General features: G+C 34.2%; 3 protein-coding genes across 4 annotated transcripts; 1 reads left to right on the top strand and 2 right to left on the bottom strand.

Moving 5' to 3' along the window:
• Nucleotides 1-202: 202 nt before the first annotated feature.
• LOC122292308 lies at nucleotides 203-1,566 on the bottom strand. The gene is made up of 2 exons (XM_043100577.1): nucleotides 1,550-1,566; nucleotides 203-1,460 (listed from the first exon to the last, which is right to left on the bottom strand). Exon 2 carries the CDS (start codon nucleotides 1,312-1,314, stop codon nucleotides 322-324), a length of 993 nt encoding a protein of 330 aa, XP_042956511.1. The 5' UTR covers nucleotides 1,315-1,460; nucleotides 1,550-1,566; the 3' UTR covers nucleotides 203-321.
• Nucleotides 1,567-4,829: 3,263 nt separating this feature from the next.
• Nucleotides 4,830-8,556, top strand: LOC122292306 (E3 ubiquitin-protein ligase RNFT1-like). Its single transcript, XM_043100574.1, has 8 exons — nucleotides 4,830-5,585; nucleotides 5,768-5,844; nucleotides 5,977-6,145; nucleotides 6,444-6,532; nucleotides 6,652-6,816; nucleotides 6,906-6,983; nucleotides 7,685-7,788; nucleotides 8,168-8,556. Exons 1-8 carry the CDS (start codon nucleotides 5,060-5,062, stop codon nucleotides 8,271-8,273), a joined length of 1,314 nt encoding a protein of 437 aa, XP_042956508.1. The 5' UTR covers nucleotides 4,830-5,059; the 3' UTR covers nucleotides 8,274-8,556.
• Nucleotides 8,557-8,845: 289 nt separating this feature from the next.
• LOC122292307 lies at nucleotides 8,846-13,343 on the bottom strand. Of its 2 annotated transcripts, none has more exons than XM_043100576.1 (6): nucleotides 12,792-13,343; nucleotides 12,205-12,381; nucleotides 11,867-11,992; nucleotides 11,303-11,491; nucleotides 10,717-10,881; nucleotides 8,846-9,345 (listed from the first exon to the last, which is right to left on the bottom strand). In XM_043100576.1, exons 1-6 carry the CDS (start codon nucleotides 13,080-13,082, stop codon nucleotides 9,076-9,078), a joined length of 1,218 nt encoding a protein of 405 aa, XP_042956510.1. In that variant the 5' UTR covers nucleotides 13,083-13,343; the 3' UTR covers nucleotides 8,846-9,075. The 2 variants fall into 2 exon arrangements, with proteins under 2 accessions (XP_042956510.1, XP_042956509.1); XM_043100575.1 differs by having other exon boundaries at nucleotides 12,178-12,381; nucleotides 12,792-13,342.
• Nucleotides 13,344-17,184: the final 3,841 nt, after the last annotated feature.

Below are 17,184 nucleotides of genomic sequence, written 5' to 3'. Positions count from 1 at the left end.
TTTTAAAAAAAATTTGAGAAATAGCATTATCTGTAGTGAAAAATACTGCCAACCCTTCTAATGGTAGAGGCACTAGATAAAATACTGTCTTTGAGGTCTTTGTAGCAGAGTATCTGTAATATATGCTAGGATACCCAAAGGAAACGAAAGTGATTAGGCAAACTGATTGAAATCAAGAACAGATCAAAGGAAAGCCAGCAAAAAACAAAGAAACAAGAAAGCTTTTAATTCTTTTCTTTCCTTAATTTCAATGAATCAAAAGACTAGAGCTGATTATGAATGAAGAAACAAATGGCAAATGCTTTTTGCAAGTGACAAAGCCTAAGGCACATATTCGTTCTCCAACACTGGTCGTGTTCGAGTTCCCATTGCGAATGGAGCCTTGGAATTCCCAATTGTTTTCGTCTGCAAGGTTTGACCCCTATCCGCAGCCCATTCCATTTGCTGCACCTTCTTCCCTTGTATACGCCTTCTCAGCCATTTAAATAATAAAGCCAACATAGCCAACAACACAAGCCCACCACCCAAAGATGCAAGAACTATCCACACTGTAGATTTTCTCTTTCCGGCGGCAGTAGCAGGAGGCGGAACCTCCCCCCCAGAGGGAGCTGGAGATGGAGCAGGAGATTCGACAACTACAGAGAAATGTCCTTGTTGAGTTGCTGAACATGCATCTCCGGATAGCATGTTGTCAAACTGCACTGAACCATGTAAATCAAAAAACACACACTTTGGTGACAACCCATCAGGAGATGAACTCAAATTTAGGAACTTTATCAAGATGGGCTTGTGGGAGGACGCTGTTATATCCAATTCAGGTAAATTTGAAGCAGATAGATCGGTACCATTGTAGGCCAGTAGACCCAGAACAGGAGCCAAATAAGAAAACCCGGGTAAAGGGTAAAAAGAAGAAGACCAGTTGCCCAAGTTTTGGTATACCAAAACAAGCCTCTCAACATAAGGCTGCTCCAAAACACCAATGGGGATCTGAAACTCCTTGTAGCTAGTAACACCTCTGGTTCTCAAGCTACCACTTCGAAGCCTCATTGCCGAAACGGCAATTCCTGATAAATTGCTGGGAAGGCGGGCGTCATAAGGAAGGCCTGTTTTGGGGCGGACGGCGATGGCCCCGAAAGCATAATCTTGAAGAATCGCATCTAGCGAGCGTGCAGAGATCCCCGGGAGTTGTGCATTGAGGAGTGGAAGCCAGCCGAGAACGCACAGCAACGACACAACCATAACAAGACTGGTCTGTTCGATCCGCATCTCATCTGCGCAATCGAGCTCAGCAAATCCCCTCATTCTGAATAGCATTTCCAGATCTCCACAAACCAAAAGGCCTTAGACTTCTTGACTGACTGGGTTGTCATCATACGCATTTTCTTGCAAAGAACCGTGCTTTATCAGCAGAATGTGCTACTAAATTAAACAAGTTGCAGATCGCATTGGCTTCGTTTCATCTGCATATACTTTTTTCCTCATCATCAGACAAAGTTAACAAATAGGAAAAGGACAAAAAAAAAAGCTGTAAAGTGAATAGTTTAAGTACAGGTTTGCCGTATATAACTTGAAACTCTGTATCAACGCCTCAAAGATAGCTTCTTTAGGAGTTTTTATCTCACATTTTATCTTGTGGATCCCGTAATTTCATCAAATTATACGATATAAATAAAAACTGTAGCACTTATAAATCGGAACTTGTAACCGATAGAAGTTGCTTGCATGCAGTTTGCCAAGTAATCCTTGTGAAAATGGATACGTTTAAAACGAACTTGTAACACTAGACAAAGGTACAAGCTACTCATTTAAAAACAAACCAAGCTTTCTACTAAAAAATAAATATTTTTGGTTTTAGATTTGTTCAATTTTAAACAAAGTGTGCGATACTTGCACCCTCTATATCATTTTTCTTATATTAAAACATGATAATTTTTATGAATTTTGTTATATATAAATAAAGTCGCGTACTAATCTGCGTATCAATACTGATTCATTCATACTTAAAATTTAAATTAATATTATTTTTAATAAAATATACTTTTTGACCAATCACATCAAATTAGTACACAATTATACTTACAACTATATTTTTCCAATTTTTATATATATACACTGGTAGAGATATTAATAATTCTCTTTTAAAAATTATAAATAATAGTTACAGTCGTAATTATGCAAGTGTCACGTAATCATTTTAAAAAAGTAAATAAATACAGAATTCGCATGAAAAATATTAATTTTTTAATAGTAAACTCCACTCTTTTTCAAATCGACTGCATGATACTTGCGAACTCTATGACTATACATAGCATTACTTTTTAAAAACATATTGGTGAAAAATAGTATAAATTTGACACTTATGCTGGATGGTAAGAAGTTACACGTTCTCCACAAAAGGTTTAATGTACTAACCAATGACTATGCATTGTCCCTTTTAAATATATGAACAATCAATTTTAATTATCAGGCAAACATGCCTAACTAAGCTTAATGCGAACAATGTGATGTTAAATATCAACAACATTTAATTCGATACAATTGTGTTACCTCGTTGTGTCACTTTCAGTTCATTAGACATATGACAAATATAAGATGAACTAATTACACTTAATCCCCTGAATTAACAACTTCTTCTTTTTTTCTTTTTTTTCGTTTTTATGATTTTGGATATCAATTTATCATATTTACAACCCGACATCTCAATTTGGAAACTCATATTGCAGATGGGATATATGATATTTTTCACATACTTTTGAATTGAAGTTTCAAAACTTTCAATATCTTTTACGGCATCGAATATTATTAAAAAATTAATTAATTTTTTTTATTTATGTGGATTACGTATTTATTCACTTTTTTCAAAGTGACTATGCGACACTTGCATGCTCACGACTGTAACTATTATTTCTCATATATATATATTTATGTATAATGTATGTATGGAGTATGTAACATTAGCCTTTTAATTTCGTTATGCTTCAACCACACTCTGCTCCACATGTATCTTAACTTAGAAAATTAGGAACGATAATTTTATAAACCCAAAGACAACTGAGCTTAGCCATCGAAATTGGAACACGTGGGATTATCTTTTTGGTGGATCCATTATGAGATTAAAAAAAATTAAACTTTAATTATTAGTGCTTTCTTTTCTGCACGGTATTGATAATATGAATTCTTATAAAATGTCACGATAGTGCTTACGATACACGATTATTATGGACTATCATAACATGTCACTAATTTTGTTTTAAGTGTTCTTTAGGATTGTCTCTCAATGGGAAATTGTAGTTCTCTTTTCTACATACACAATAAAAAAATATAAGATTCAAATATATTTAAATATAATCTCGTGAAATGGATTTATTGTGAGCTCATGCAACATCATCAAAATATACACAATAAAAAATATATATATAAGATCCAAATATACTAAAGAGCCGTTTGGATTGAAAAATCATCTTATTTTATCTTATCATTATAATTTTTTTTAAATTTTTATATAAAATGTAATAAACAATTCAATTTTTTCAAATATCAAAACAATAATAATATTAAAAAATAATATTTTATTAAACATTCATCTAAAACATCTCATTTCATCTCACCATCCAAACAACCCCTAAGACATGCAACAATGAGAGCAATCACCTATAAACCTTTTATGACATATTTTATGACGAATAAAAATGATTAGGAGGTTAAAAGGCTCTCCAAAGACCCCAATATGGGCGAGGAAGGCATCGAAATGAGACCCTATATGTGGGTTATTTCTGGCTGATCTCTGGTCCTTGTGAACAAGGTACTGCAGTGAAGGTGACAAATTTGCTAACGAAGACGTCTTTTACCTCGGGGATTAGTCGAGAACCTAAGCCTTATCTAGAACAATGAAAGTTCTCGGGATACCTCATAATCAAACATCACATATTACACTCGCATATTTGATCATCAATATACAAGTCTCGATGAGTGGTACGAGTGTTGCTCTCCCTATCAAATAATATTAGATAAATGACTGTTACATCCACACAAAAAAAATTATAAAAAAACAATCTTATAAATTGATATGATTTTATCTGATTCGTTAGATCTAATTTACAATAAAAGTAATTTTATGATCTAATGAATCACATCAAATTACGTCAGTTTATGAGATTACTTTTATGAAATCTCTTTTATAACTAGTCTATTTTTCTATTAGATATAGTTTTAGACTATGTAAGTTATGTCTAGCCTCTTTGAAAAAGTATGAGATTTATAATTAAAAAATTAATATTTTTAAATATATCTCATTTCTGTCCATTTATTTTAAATAAAATATCGAGATTTTTATATTCTAAAACTATAAATATCATTTCTCTTATAATATTATTTTCTAATACTAAAGTCCATGTACTCCTCAATCCGGTAGAGTGGAGTGGACAACCACATTAGATCCCATGTTACACTATCGACTCCATCGCTACACTAAAATCCGTAAAACAAACTATAGTCGATGTTGACACTCGTCCAACCACTGCAAATACATCAATATATATACACTTGGAGGTTGTGTTGCTTTCAAGCAGCCCATTTCTAAGATTGCTATCATAACCACCGGCCTCTCCTTTTAGGCCTTAGGTTCGAATATTATTGGATAATATATTTTTAATTGAATTTAAAAGATAAATTTTAAATGTTAAATATTTAAATAAAATCTTATTATTTTTATTTTTTATTAAGAAATGGTGCGAGTAAAAGAGTAAACTTGAACCTTTGTTGTTGGAAGTAGACGCGCGTGCTTTCCCCAATGCAGAGACGGGAGATAGACAAAGGCGCTGCATTTATGCTTAGATAAAGATATTTGTCGGTAAAGACAGCATTTCTGAAAAGAAAAAATAAAAAACAAGGCACCGGAAAGTTTTCATTTCTCAGTCGCATAGACACAGCACTGAACACAGAAGGGACACCACCGCAAGTCGAGTACTATAATCCAAGAAAGTGTTTTGTCCAAAATTTTCTCTACAAAATACAACCTATCTGTCTACGAATTGAAGAAAAGCGTACAACTTTCAGGTGAATGGAGAGTTCCGCCACAGCTAGCAATTCTCCTTCTTCTTCTTCTTCTGGGAATGGTAGTAGCAGCAATGGAGGTGGCATTTCTCGCAGATATAGAATTCAGGTGGCGGCTTCTAACATCATACATGGGTCTCTGGCTGCCCTTTTGGAGTATTCGGGTATTGTGCTTGGTGGAGGAAGAGCAGGCAGGTCCAATTCTCAGGAAACGGAGTACGTGCAAGTTGGTAACAACGACGATGAACGTTCACCCCGGAGCAGTCTTGAGGAGGAGCAGGAGGAGGAAGAGGAGGTCTCCATCAGGATTATTGGCCCTGCAGAGGCAGAGCACCAGCGTTTCTCTGCTCATCCACACATTCCTGCAAATCCTGCTGTTGTATCACTCTCGGATCACGCTAATTCTGGAGGCACTGCAGGCACCGGCACCAGCACCAGCAGTTACGATATCCAGCACTTGGCTCGCTGGATCGAGCAGGTTCTGCCTTTTTCTTTGCTTCTTTTGCTCGTCTTGATTCGTCAACATCTCCAAGGTAATTCTCTTCTCCTCCGACTCTTATTTCCCTTCATTTTTCTTTCCTTGTATCCTCCTTTATTCTTCTCCCATAGGGCCATAATGTAACATTTATCCTTCTAAGAAATTAGACCTATTCAATATACATAAGCCCCGGTACTCTTAATTTGAAAGCTTGGGTTTCTCTGCTTTCAACTTCAGGTTTTTCTGTCACTCTTTGGATCGCTGCCGTAATGTTCAAATCTAACGATATTCTAAGAAAGCAGACCGCTCTTAAGGTTCCCCCGACTTTTCTTTTTTGTTTTGTTTTGTTGCCTCCAATATGGTTTTGCATTTTCTGATGTGTATATCATTCAATTCATTGCATTCTTTCTTGGCTTTTTAAAGCATCTGAATGGCTGCTCCCGCAGGAGGAGAGAAAAATCTCTGTTCTTCTCAGCATCTCTCTGGTGTTTATGCTTCATGTCGTTTGTGTTTATTGGTGGTATCCGAGTAATGACCTACTATATCCCTTCGTATTACTTCCCCCAAAAGTGATACCTCCGTTTTGGCATGCTGTATCCATCGTCATGGTAAACGGTAAGTGCCCCAACTCAGTCTCTTTGTCTCTATCTGAAAAATGTTAGGCCACGGAGTCACTCTTACATTTTATCAGAAAATGATTTCTCTTGATGGGCACGAGTTTGTACAGACTATTTTATTTTAATTTTTTAGTTCGATTTTTTATTGTACAGTTATTGTAATTTTTAAGAATGGTGGACAAATATGAAAACATTTTCTCCATAATAGAATCAAACCAATAATTTATGCAGGTTGCTTCCAACTGAATACCATGTATCTTATTTTAACTGATGTCTCATTAATGATTTGGTTTTAGACATTATGGTGCGGCAGGCAGCAATGGCCTTCAAATGTATACTTTTGATGCATTTCAAGAATAGCAGGGGCTGGGATTACCGCAAACAGGTTGCTTATGTTACAGTTAGTCAGAGTTATACATGCAGTTGTTCCCCATTTATATATATATATATATATATATATAAATATTTTAATGAAGTTAACTGTTGAACGCTTTGTCTATCCAGGGTCAAATGCTAACTCTTGTAGAGTATCTCTTGCTGCTCTATCGTGCTTTGTTGCCTACACCGGTTTGGTATCGGTTCTTTTTAAATAAAGAATATGGAAGTCTTTTTTCTTCGTTAACTACGGGGTTGTATTTAACCTTCAAGCTTACCTCAGTAGTGGAGAAGGTATGACTCTCTCACAAGTACATCTCAAAAGACCAAGAAGATGTGTTAGTATTAGTCTTTTATTTTTACTTCTCGATATGGTTCTCAAGGTCCAATCCTTATTTGCTGCATTGAGGGTCGTGTCACATAAGGAGGTGCATTATGGATCTTATGCTACATCCGAGCAGGTCAGTTGGTTTTTTATGAGTTCAGATATTCCTAATCTCTCTCTCTCTCTCTCTCTCTCTCTCTCTCTCTCTCATGATCTGATGCAGGATGGATTTCCCATCTGGATCTTTTAGAAAACAGTGAAAAAAAGTAAGAGACTAATAAACAGATCTATGAAGAAACTAGAATTTGGAAATCTGAAATGCAAATTGGTAAGTTACAATAAATTGAAACCCTGAATGTATAGCAGCAACAGTTGGGGTGATATGAAGGAAAAAAGCTGTTTATATATGAAGGAATATATCAAATACAGAGTAGTGATTTTAATAATCATCAATGATTAGCATTTAAACGAGGGAAAAAGCTGGCATATAGTGAAAGGAAAAAGGTGGAAGAAGGGGTCCGGAAGATTGTTTAACTTGCAAATAGATACTGCTCTTTTCTAGTTCTCGTTGTTGCATGTTCTTGAGAGTTGATGGGCTGCATTGAACAAAGAAAGTTCCATGTTGGGTAGGCCATGAATGTGACCCCGCCAGAAAATGATTGATAATAATATGCATCGCAATTTAAATCCACCTGTGTCTTGTGTCTTGCAGTAGCTTATACTATAAAATGACCACCATGGATGGTGACTGTTAGCACCGCCATATTTTTATGCTTCTTTGGTTTGTTTCATATGATGTATTTACACATTCTAAAGATGTCAGTAATTGAACTATAGGTCAATGCAGCAGGGGATCTCTGTGCTATCTGCCAGGAGAAGATGCATGCTCCAATTTTGCTTCGCTGCAAACACATATTCTGTGAAGACTGTGTATCAGAATGGTGATCGATCTCTTTCATCTCTAGTCTCTATATACAAATAAATATTATATTGTTGCTACATACTTCTATAGCGTATTGCTGTGTCTCAGCATCAGGACAGTAGACTTCATATACATCTGAGGAACATTTGTTCAATTCTATGTCGTGTTTATTTAACCAAAAGAAACAGATTGAGGTTCTGAACTCTGCATATCATAATGGTCTCTGTCCATGATAACTTCATATCTTATCAAACTATCATATGATAACTTCATCTCGGATTAGTTATCAACATTCTCTTTTGATCTCATGGCATGCTCGTATTTCACACTGAAAACTTGTGAGAGATATTTGTTGGTTTTTGGCTGGGTTTCATGTGGAGACTTTACCATGTTTTTAGGTTTGAGCGAGAAAGAACATGTCCATTGTGTCGAGCCTTGGTTAAACCGGCCGAGATCAAATCTTACAGCGATGGATCAACTAGCTTGTCTTTTCAGTTATTTTAAAGATTTCTACAGGAGCCAAGAAACCAGAACTGCTGTTAAGAGGGAAGATCGGGTTCTTGAAGCGCTTCTGTTAAATTACTATACCGTTGTTTCCACTACTCTGTTAGTCAAGAAGAGAGGTGGAATTATATGCTAAATTGCTAAATACTTGTTTATTCGTGAGGTGGCTAAAATCCCGTGGCCGTTTCTATCATGTTTAAAGCATAAAACCACAGGTGAATTGTGTCTATCTATTATATACATATATATTTATATATATACATATATATAGCTTCAATTATATAAACTCTCTCTCTCTCTCTCTCTCTCTCTCTCTCATTGTGTTTGTGTGTGCAGGAAAAAGAAACATACATTATATGCACCTCTCAGATTGACATGTTGTTTCCATTCATATATCTATCTCTACCTGTAGGAAACTGCCCCCAACTTTACTTGAAAGAAAAGCGCAAGCCTTGAGAAAAGTACTTGGGTGACAATCAAGGTCGATAGCCCCAAAGACTAAAATACGCATTGAAATTAATATAATTAAATCTTCCATCAGCCTTGCAATAGTAAAGAATGACACAAAAACCTAAGGTTAATAATAACAATAATTATAAGAACAACAAATCAAAGCAATATAACTCATATCGTTACATTTGAATCTCTGTCCAAAACATAGAATACGACATCTCCAATCAAAAAGCATAGCTGTAATAATGTCTTCATGTATTTTTTGACGTGGTGATTGGGCTTTAAGAGCTTAGTTTAGTTATGATGATAATACACGCCCGGCTATGATGTGGAGGAGGAATGTATTCCATCACTTGCGGAGAGCCCCAGAAGGAAGTGCAGAGGATAGTTGTGGAGATGATGCTGAGGAAACAGAGTTTAGATTTGAACCTGGGGGAACCATGACGGGATAGACTTCAGTGACCTCTTCACTGCCCTCATCCAAGTATACAACATCCTGCATTGTGAGCTGGTGGTATTCAACCACCTCTCTCAGAAAGCGATTCTCTCGCGCATATATTGAGTTTTCATGTGCCAATCTTGCTTTCTCTGCCAAAAGTGTTTCAAGTTGAAGCCGAATCTGGTGTACAAAAATTGGCATCAGAATTGTTGAATGCGACTAGACTAGAAATTATTCAACACAACGCTTCCTATTGAATAAAAACAAGAAAATGGAAACTTACGAATCAAAACCTGAGTTTTTTGAGTAACTAGGTTTTGCTTGGGTGATGTACAAAAGATAGAATAACCCAATTTGCCCAATATACAGGCAATCAATAAAGGCACACCACTCACCAGCAAAGAGCCGCTGTATTATCTCTCCAAATGAAATCAACCAAAGGTAGATATTTGATGAGGCATTTCAATAATTTCAATGATTCCTTCCTTTCTTCACTTTAATAAATAGGTTTCAACATCAATAAAATTTACATTGTGAGGTGGTAAGGGAGTTATGGGTTGGCATTCTTGGTAGAGCTGGGCTGAGTTGGGTTATGCCAAAGAGTGTGGTGGATCTACTAGCATGCTGAAATAGGCATCATAATAGCTCTCAACTGGCAGCGGGGTGGAGGATGTTTCCCTTGTGCTTAATGTGGTGTTTATGGATGGAAAGGGATGACAGGTGCTTTAACAACAGGGAGCGAGCAGTGGTGGAGATCTGGAATTTCTTTGTGTCTTCTCTTTTTCAGTAGTTTTCTGCTATTGTACTCAAGGGGAATGTTCATGAGTTTATGTTTTCTTTTCAGCTTTCTAGAATGTAATTAGGTGTCTCATTTTGTATACTTCTTGTGTACATGGGCTTTGCCTAGTTTCATTCGATCAATAAAGATTCTTACTTATATATATATATATATATATATATAAATTACATAAGAAAAGGTTAACATTTTCATGGATGGTTGTAGTCTTGTAGACAGGCACATTAAAACACAAACACTGCAGCAAATAAACTATAGACGAAAGAAGAATGCAGCTAAATACATAATGGGAATGTTATTCTTTTTTATTTTTTATTTTTACACTTTGTAATTCAAGCTACCAAAACTTACACGTTGCACTCCCCAATTTTCAAATAACAACTTTGTCTAATTCTGGTTGTTAAAAAAGAAAAAAGAAAAATAGGTGACATGGTGCAATGTTGACCACTGATTTTTAACGGAGGGTACACATTGAGAATTTTTAGTAGTTTATGGGTGTAATCTGTCAGCTTTGGTAGTTGACTTGCAAAAGTGTAAAATGCTTCATTAGTTGGGGTGGAAAGTGCACGCCCCCCTCCCCTCCTTGAAAATGAAAAGGTGATAATCACGTGCATCCACCTCAGCTAATAACTTCGTAGATGATGGTAATTGTAAGTAATGGAGAAGCAACTTCAATAACTAAATCTTTGAGCGGTTATTAGAAAATATGAACAATGAAAAAGAAAGACAAAATATAAAAAAGTGAAAGAGCATACTAAATCATCATCTTCTAGACTCCTTCCCCTTTCACGATTCTCCCGAAGAATTTTATTTTCTTCCTCCAGCTGAGCACATCGCTCCTTTGCAAAAGCCAGATCTGCTTTGACAGTCTTCAACTCCCGAAGAAGTAGCTTCGCTTTTGCAGCCATTGCCATTGCAACCTGGCATGTAAACCAAAAGGTGAAATAACAAATCTCATCATGAAGAACAAGTTCTAATCTCAAAATCATTAGGAGAAAGCATTCTGGAAATAGTTCACCCCACACCCCCAATCCAGGGAAGTGAAGCAAACCAATATAAGTATATTCAGTAGAGTAGTTCATTGGGTTATGGGATCATTCTATACTCTCCGCTCACTAGAAGTTCTGATTACACCATGCGGTGGGGTACACACATACAGAAAACATAAAGAGGATAAAGATTGCTGTATTGACATTGAACAGATAAAGGTCAGTCATTTTCTGTAGAAAAAACCCATCAGTTGAGTAGCTTCTAGGCTAGGAAAAAAAATGCAAAAATTATCAAAACATGCACACAAATATTTCTATTATATGAACCAGTGATACAAAGTTGCCACCTTACGTCGCGAGATGCCTTCAGCTGAAGTTCTTGGTCGGTTTGTATATGGGATTGCATTTGTGGATGTTGCCATGTACTAGAATGATTTGATGCCTCATTCTGCACTTCATAACCACCGGGCTTCTTCCTGATATGCTTACGAGTTTCTTGAATGATGTCTGCAGTCCGACTCTCCACAATTGTCATACCCTCCTAAAAATTTGGAAGAGCACCATACAAATAATAGAAATAGATTACTGAATAGTTTCATGGGGTAAAGGCAGATGTTAAAATAAAAACTGAATGTTCAAGTGGAGGATGCATCAATAGTGAATTTCTGCTTGGGAAGAGAGAGAGAGAGAGAGAGAGAGAGAGAGAGAGAGAGAGAGAGAGAGAGAGAGAGAGAGAGAGCCATAATAAAAATAAAAATAAAAAATCAAATATACAGCTCATTTGATGCTTCAGAAATGGCAAAAATAGCAGAAAAAAATTACAATTACTTTAGACCATTCTGAGTGTATGTATAATACACACACACACCACTGAAAACTCAACAGTATTTGCAGAGAAGTTCCATTGAAAGCTAACCTCTAAGGCATTACCAATGGTGCCACCAATGTAATTAAGAGAAGATGCAATGGCACCCAACCCCTTCTGAAATTTAGGAGTTTCTATTTTTTGACGTCTCTCATCTGAGTGACTCGAATTTTGGTACTGCAAATAGGACACAGATAAAAATCACATCATATAGTGCAGGTTGAAATCCATAGAGGGATCTATGTACATACGTCCATATATATATATATATATGAACATTTTCCCGGCAACGGAATTTGATTGCCTTTTGAGGTTTTACTCATAAAAAAAATATATGAACATTTTATTGTTTACAGCATCACCTTTGGCGTAAAATCTTGATATCCCACCTTGCCCGTTGGTGTTGTACCAGGCACGTGTGGCCTTATACTTTCAGGTGTTTGAATTTGTTGGGGTACACTATCCTCGTCAAGAATTGCTTTAGCTTTTCTAGCCAGAGCACCCCAAAATCCATGTTTGGATTCATTCAAACTTTTCATCGATGTATACTCAGATGGCCTTGAATCCTACATTAACCAAAAAAATCAGTTGGCATGGAAACTTCACTGCACGTTAGAAAGCTATGCTAATTAAAAGAGGACACGAGTAGTCCTAGCGTCTTCGAAATATAACATGACAAATTACAAATCGAACATAATTTCATCTATCTCCTTCTTCTCTTTTCTTCTATCATACAGATAAGATATGAAGCACTGGAAACAAAATGGGCACTAGAACCTGCGGCGCATGATAAAGAGCTGAGACATATGCACAAATGTAATGGCGAAATCAGATCTTCATTAGCTTGTTAACGAAATAAAAACATCTAAAAGAACAACGCAAGGAAATCTCATCTTACTCGTTCCGTTCCAGCAATTCAGCATTACAAGCAATATAGAGAGAGAGAAAAAAGAGAGAAACAAAAGAAAAATGGAACCTGGAGGGAGACGGAGGGAGAAGAAGATGTGGGTGCGGGGTTGGGAGAGCGGGAAGAGTGGCCATAAGCAGAGGAGAGAGAGGAGTCCCGGTAGGCAGAAGACGCTCTTATGGCCTTGGCTGCAAGCGACGAGGAATCCCGATGAGGCTGAGGCTTCCGAATTCCATGTCTAGCTTCTCTTTCTCCTTCTCCTTCCTCTTCTTCTCCTTCATCATCATCATCACCACCCTCATCCACTACAATGTCCGAATGCCTCGACATCAACCCCTGCTGCCTCCTTCTATACGCCATTATTATGATCTGATTCTAACTACAAAGCACCCCCCCCCCCCCTTCTCTCTCTCTCCCGGCTCCCCCCTATTGGCCCTTCGCGTCTTCTATACGCGAAATCCCAACAGCCAATTACTTCAGCTCAAATATATTGTTCTTCCTCCTATTCCCTTGGCTGCACTCTCTTTCTGTCGGAGCGAGAAAGAAAAGCCGGCGTACGACGAACCTCGCCCTCTGTGTCTGTGTCGGCTTCCCTGCCCTTGGCGCTTTAGGATCTGTTTGCAATTTGGCATTTACCAATTAATTAAGTAATTTTACCAGACAGGTCGGTGTTTGTGATTTGGGCTTTTTTGTTTTAATGGCCCATTACCTCTCTTCATATATTAATATTATGCCGCTTCACTTTTCTATTTTACATTTTTCAACCCTTTGTATTAAAATTTAAACTCGAATTGCGTTTTCATTTCAAACTACTAAACGTGAAACAATGTTAAAGATTAAGGGCTTATTTGTAAATAGATTTTATATTAAAATTTTTATTTTATCTGATCTTATTTATTTCTGAAATATAATTTAAATATAAAATTTTCAAACTAATCGTAATAATTATTTTAAGCTAAACATTACAATTTTCTTAAATTTAAAAAAAATAAATAAAATAATTCAATTTTTTAAAATCTTTAAATGAAAATAATATTATAAAATTATATTCTAATAATATTTTAATTTTATAATAATTTTTATTTAATTTTTTTTCTAATTTTTTATAATTTAAAAAAATATTTAATTTAAATTACCTTATTATTATTTACAAATTATTTTTATTTTATTTCACTTTTCAAGCAAGCACTCTTCCCCATAAAACAAAACTGTTATAAATTCCTTGTATTGGCATCCGGCTTTCGAAACAAAGAGCTGACTAAATTAATAATGGAGTGCACAGGTACTTTGTTAGGAATTTCTTGCAAACGAGAACAGGATAATTTAAAGGGAAGTTCATTTATGATATACCCTATAAATTATTTGCATCGAAAGTTTTAAACTTCAAACTTGGAGGGAGTATACCAGTAACATAAAGGGCCTATTTGGAGTGTTGGTATAAGTCTTAAAAACTGTTTAAATAGTTTTAAAAAAAAGTAAATCTAAAAATTAATATGGTTTAACGTGGTACGTCAGATTGTAAAATAGATTTAATAAATTTTATAAAACTATATCAATTTATGTATTTATTTTTTGTAATATCTATGTGTACGTAGTAGTACTCATATAAAAATTAGGTTATTTAGGTATTATATATTAAAGTACTTTAATTTCAAATAAACTAAAAAGTATGTTTGAGAAAAATATCATTTTCCTTAAATGTGTTTTTTTGGATAATATGGAGTGTAGTTTGAATTTTAAAAAGACTATTAATAGATGAAAATACATTTACAATTATTAGATAATTACAACTTTTATACTTTTAAAGATATAATCATAATCTTTAAAAACTCAAATAATTATAATTTCTATCACAGAAAGTACTTTTTTAATTTAGTTTCAAACAAACCTAACGTGTTTGGAAGTGCATTAAACATATAGTTACCAAACAGTAAATAACTTTTTTCATAGTATAACTTATTACTTAAGTTATAAGTTATAAGTCCTAAAGTTATAAGTTATATTTTCCACCACAATTTCAAACATGCACTAGGCTTGATTAGGATATAAAAGTCCCCTCAACACATCTAAACTCATATCATCTAATCATTACAACCCTTTCAAACTGTAATACAAAATATAATTTAAAATCTTCAAATTCTAAAATATTAATAATATTAAAAAATAATATTCTAACAATATTTTATTCAACTTTTGACTTCCATTTCATCTCAACTCACTATCTAAAACTCCCATAAGGCCTCGTTTGGTTAGAAAAATGAGATGAGTTGAAAAATATGTAAATAGTAGTGAGATAATTTGTAAATAGTAGTGAAATTATTTGAGTTAATATGTTTTATGAGGTTTTAGAAAATAAAAGTTAACAAGTTGAATAAAAATATTATAAAGTTAAAATATTGTTATATTATTATTTTTGTTTTATGATTTGGAAAAATTAAATTATTTTTTATTTTAAAAAGTTGTAATGATTAAATGAAAAAGTTAAAAAGTTAAAAATTTGAAATTAAAAAAAAATGTTTATATTTAAATAATGTTTGATGTCGAGATGAGTTGAGATAATCTATGAAACTAAGCAGGACCTAAAGGCTTGTTTGGAGAAAAATTGCATCCCACAAATTTCATGTCATTCCATCTTATATTATCTCATCCAATTTTCTTCACAAATATCACTAAAATACAAATACTTTCAAAGTAATCATTACAACATTTTCAAATTAATCATTACAACTTTTCCAAACTTTCAAATAAAAAATAAAAAAATAATTTAACTTTTTCAAAATCTCAAATAAAAATAATATTAAAAACTATACTATAATATTATTTTAAATTTATAATATTTTTTATTCAACTTTTTCTCTCATTTTCCAAAACTCCATAAAAGCAATTTTTTTTTTTTTATTTTCCTAGACAATATGAGATGAGTTGAGATCAAAGTTGAAAGTTGAATAAAATTTTGTTAGAATATATTTTTTTAATATTATTTTTATTTTAAGATTAAAAAAATTAAATTATTTATTTATTTTGTGTAGAAATTTAAGAAAATTTTAATCATTAAATGAGATAAGAATGATTGTAAAAATAAACGAGAAAATATCTCACTACTATTAATAAATTATCTTACCATTATTTATAAATTTATCATCTCATCTCACTCCACAACCATGTCCAAGATTTTTAATCCACTTGAATCAATTCTTAGGAGTCGGTAGATGTTATAACATTTTGGATGATGTTGTAATATATCATTTATATAATTTGGAATAGAGGATAAAACTGGATTATTTAAAGGATGTAAATTATATTTAGCCCTAACATATATAAATATATATATAAATAAGTGTCGTGCATACCTATCATGTATCTATGTGTGTGTTTATAGCCATATGATATATGAGCCCTCACTGACTGATCATTGAGACCAACGTATAGGTTTTATTTAGCAAGTGAGAATTTTGAGATGAGCGTTTTGAAATTTAAGATATAATATTATTATAAATTTAGAATTAAAAAAATTAAGAAAAAATTAAATTATTTATTATATTTTATATAAAAATTTAAAAAATTTATAACGATGATATGAGAATTTTTAATTGTCAAACCGAATCTAAATCTAATGGACTTACCTCATGTGAACGGTATAACGAGACGTTCCACAGATTAATTAGCTATCAACTCCAACCCTTACGGCCAGACTGAAAACTCTTTTCCTACGTACTCCGCCCTCCCCCCTCAGCTTCTGATTTCATGCATCAATAATAACGTTTACCATAGAAGAAACTAGCTCACAATGATTCGAAATGCCAAGTAATAGAGCGCTTCTTGCCGATCGAGCCATGTATGAACGTCGTGATCTATTGCTGGGAATTCAAGATTATAGAACACGATGTACATGTTTTTTTAATAACCTCCCATTAATATTAGTTCCAAAAACAACAATTGCTATATATGTAGACTTAAAAGGTTACTTAAATTTGAAAAAGAGATCAATCCTCAAAGAACGTCGGGGGGAAAAAAATTGCGACCTTTCAGGTCACAATCCTCAAATCTCAGATCGATACAATACATATATAAGATCAGAATAAACAAATGAATTTGGAAATGAATACAATCCTCTAATTAGTAGACTGTTTGGGTGCATTTCGTTGCTGCATTTGAGAAAGATGTATGAGTGATCATCAGTTTAATGTTTATTTTCCAAATTTCTGTCGTTCTCGTACCAGAAAAGCCAATTCGAATCAAGCTGGAAAATGTCGTTTGTTGAACTTTAAGTATACATAAGACTAATTAGTTTATGAGAAAATTATATATGCTACAGTGGAAATAGAAAATGGTTGGTGGAGCGTATGGTGGTGGCCACCTTATCATCTTAATTTCCCCAGACAAAGAAACATGGGATAGCTCTGACGGCGGTAGCAACTCCCCTCATTTTGATGTAAACAAATAGCAAAAACCTTTGGCATGA

The sequence above is a fragment of the Carya illinoinensis genome, chromosome 13, assembly GCF_018687715.1.
Source record: "Carya illinoinensis cultivar Pawnee chromosome 13, C.illinoinensisPawnee_v1, whole genome shotgun sequence".
Taxonomy (NCBI): Eukaryota; Viridiplantae; Streptophyta; class Magnoliopsida; order Fagales; family Juglandaceae; genus Carya; species Carya illinoinensis.
The sequence above is the reverse complement of the archived record's forward strand: the minus strand, read 5'-3'. Positions and strand labels throughout refer to the sequence as shown.

What these genes read in the sequence shown, in the direction of transcription:
- LOC122292307 (XM_043100575.1), bottom strand. Translation starts at nt 13,082, where the DNA reads ATGGCGTATAGAAGGAGGCAGCAGGGGTTGATGTCGAGGCATTCGGAC. An exon ending in CCATTGGTAATGCCTTAGAG is followed by an intron (nt 11,492 to 11,866) that starts GTTAGCTTTCAA and finishes CCAAATTTTTAG; the next exon opens with GAGGGTATGACAATTGTGGA. An exon ending in GTCTAGAAGATGATGATTTA is followed by an intron (nt 9,346 to 10,716) that starts GTATGCTCTTTC and finishes TTTGTACACCAG; the next exon opens with ATTCGGCTTCAACTTGAAAC.
- LOC122292308 (XM_043100577.1), bottom strand. Translation starts at nt 1,314, where the DNA reads ATGCTATTCAGAATGAGGGGATTTGCTGAGCTCGATTGCGCAGATGAG.
- LOC122292306 (XM_043100574.1), top strand. Translation starts at nt 5,060, where the DNA reads ATGGAGAGTTCCGCCACAGCTAGCAATTCTCCTTCTTCTTCTTCTTCT. An exon ending in TTACCTCAGTAGTGGAGAAG is followed by an intron (nt 6,817 to 6,905) that starts GTATGACTCTCT and finishes ATGGTTCTCAAG; the next exon opens with GTCCAATCCTTATTTGCTGC. An exon ending in GAAGACTGTGTATCAGAATG is followed by an intron (nt 7,789 to 8,167) that starts GTGATCGATCTC and finishes CCATGTTTTTAG; the next exon opens with GTTTGAGCGAGAAAGAACAT.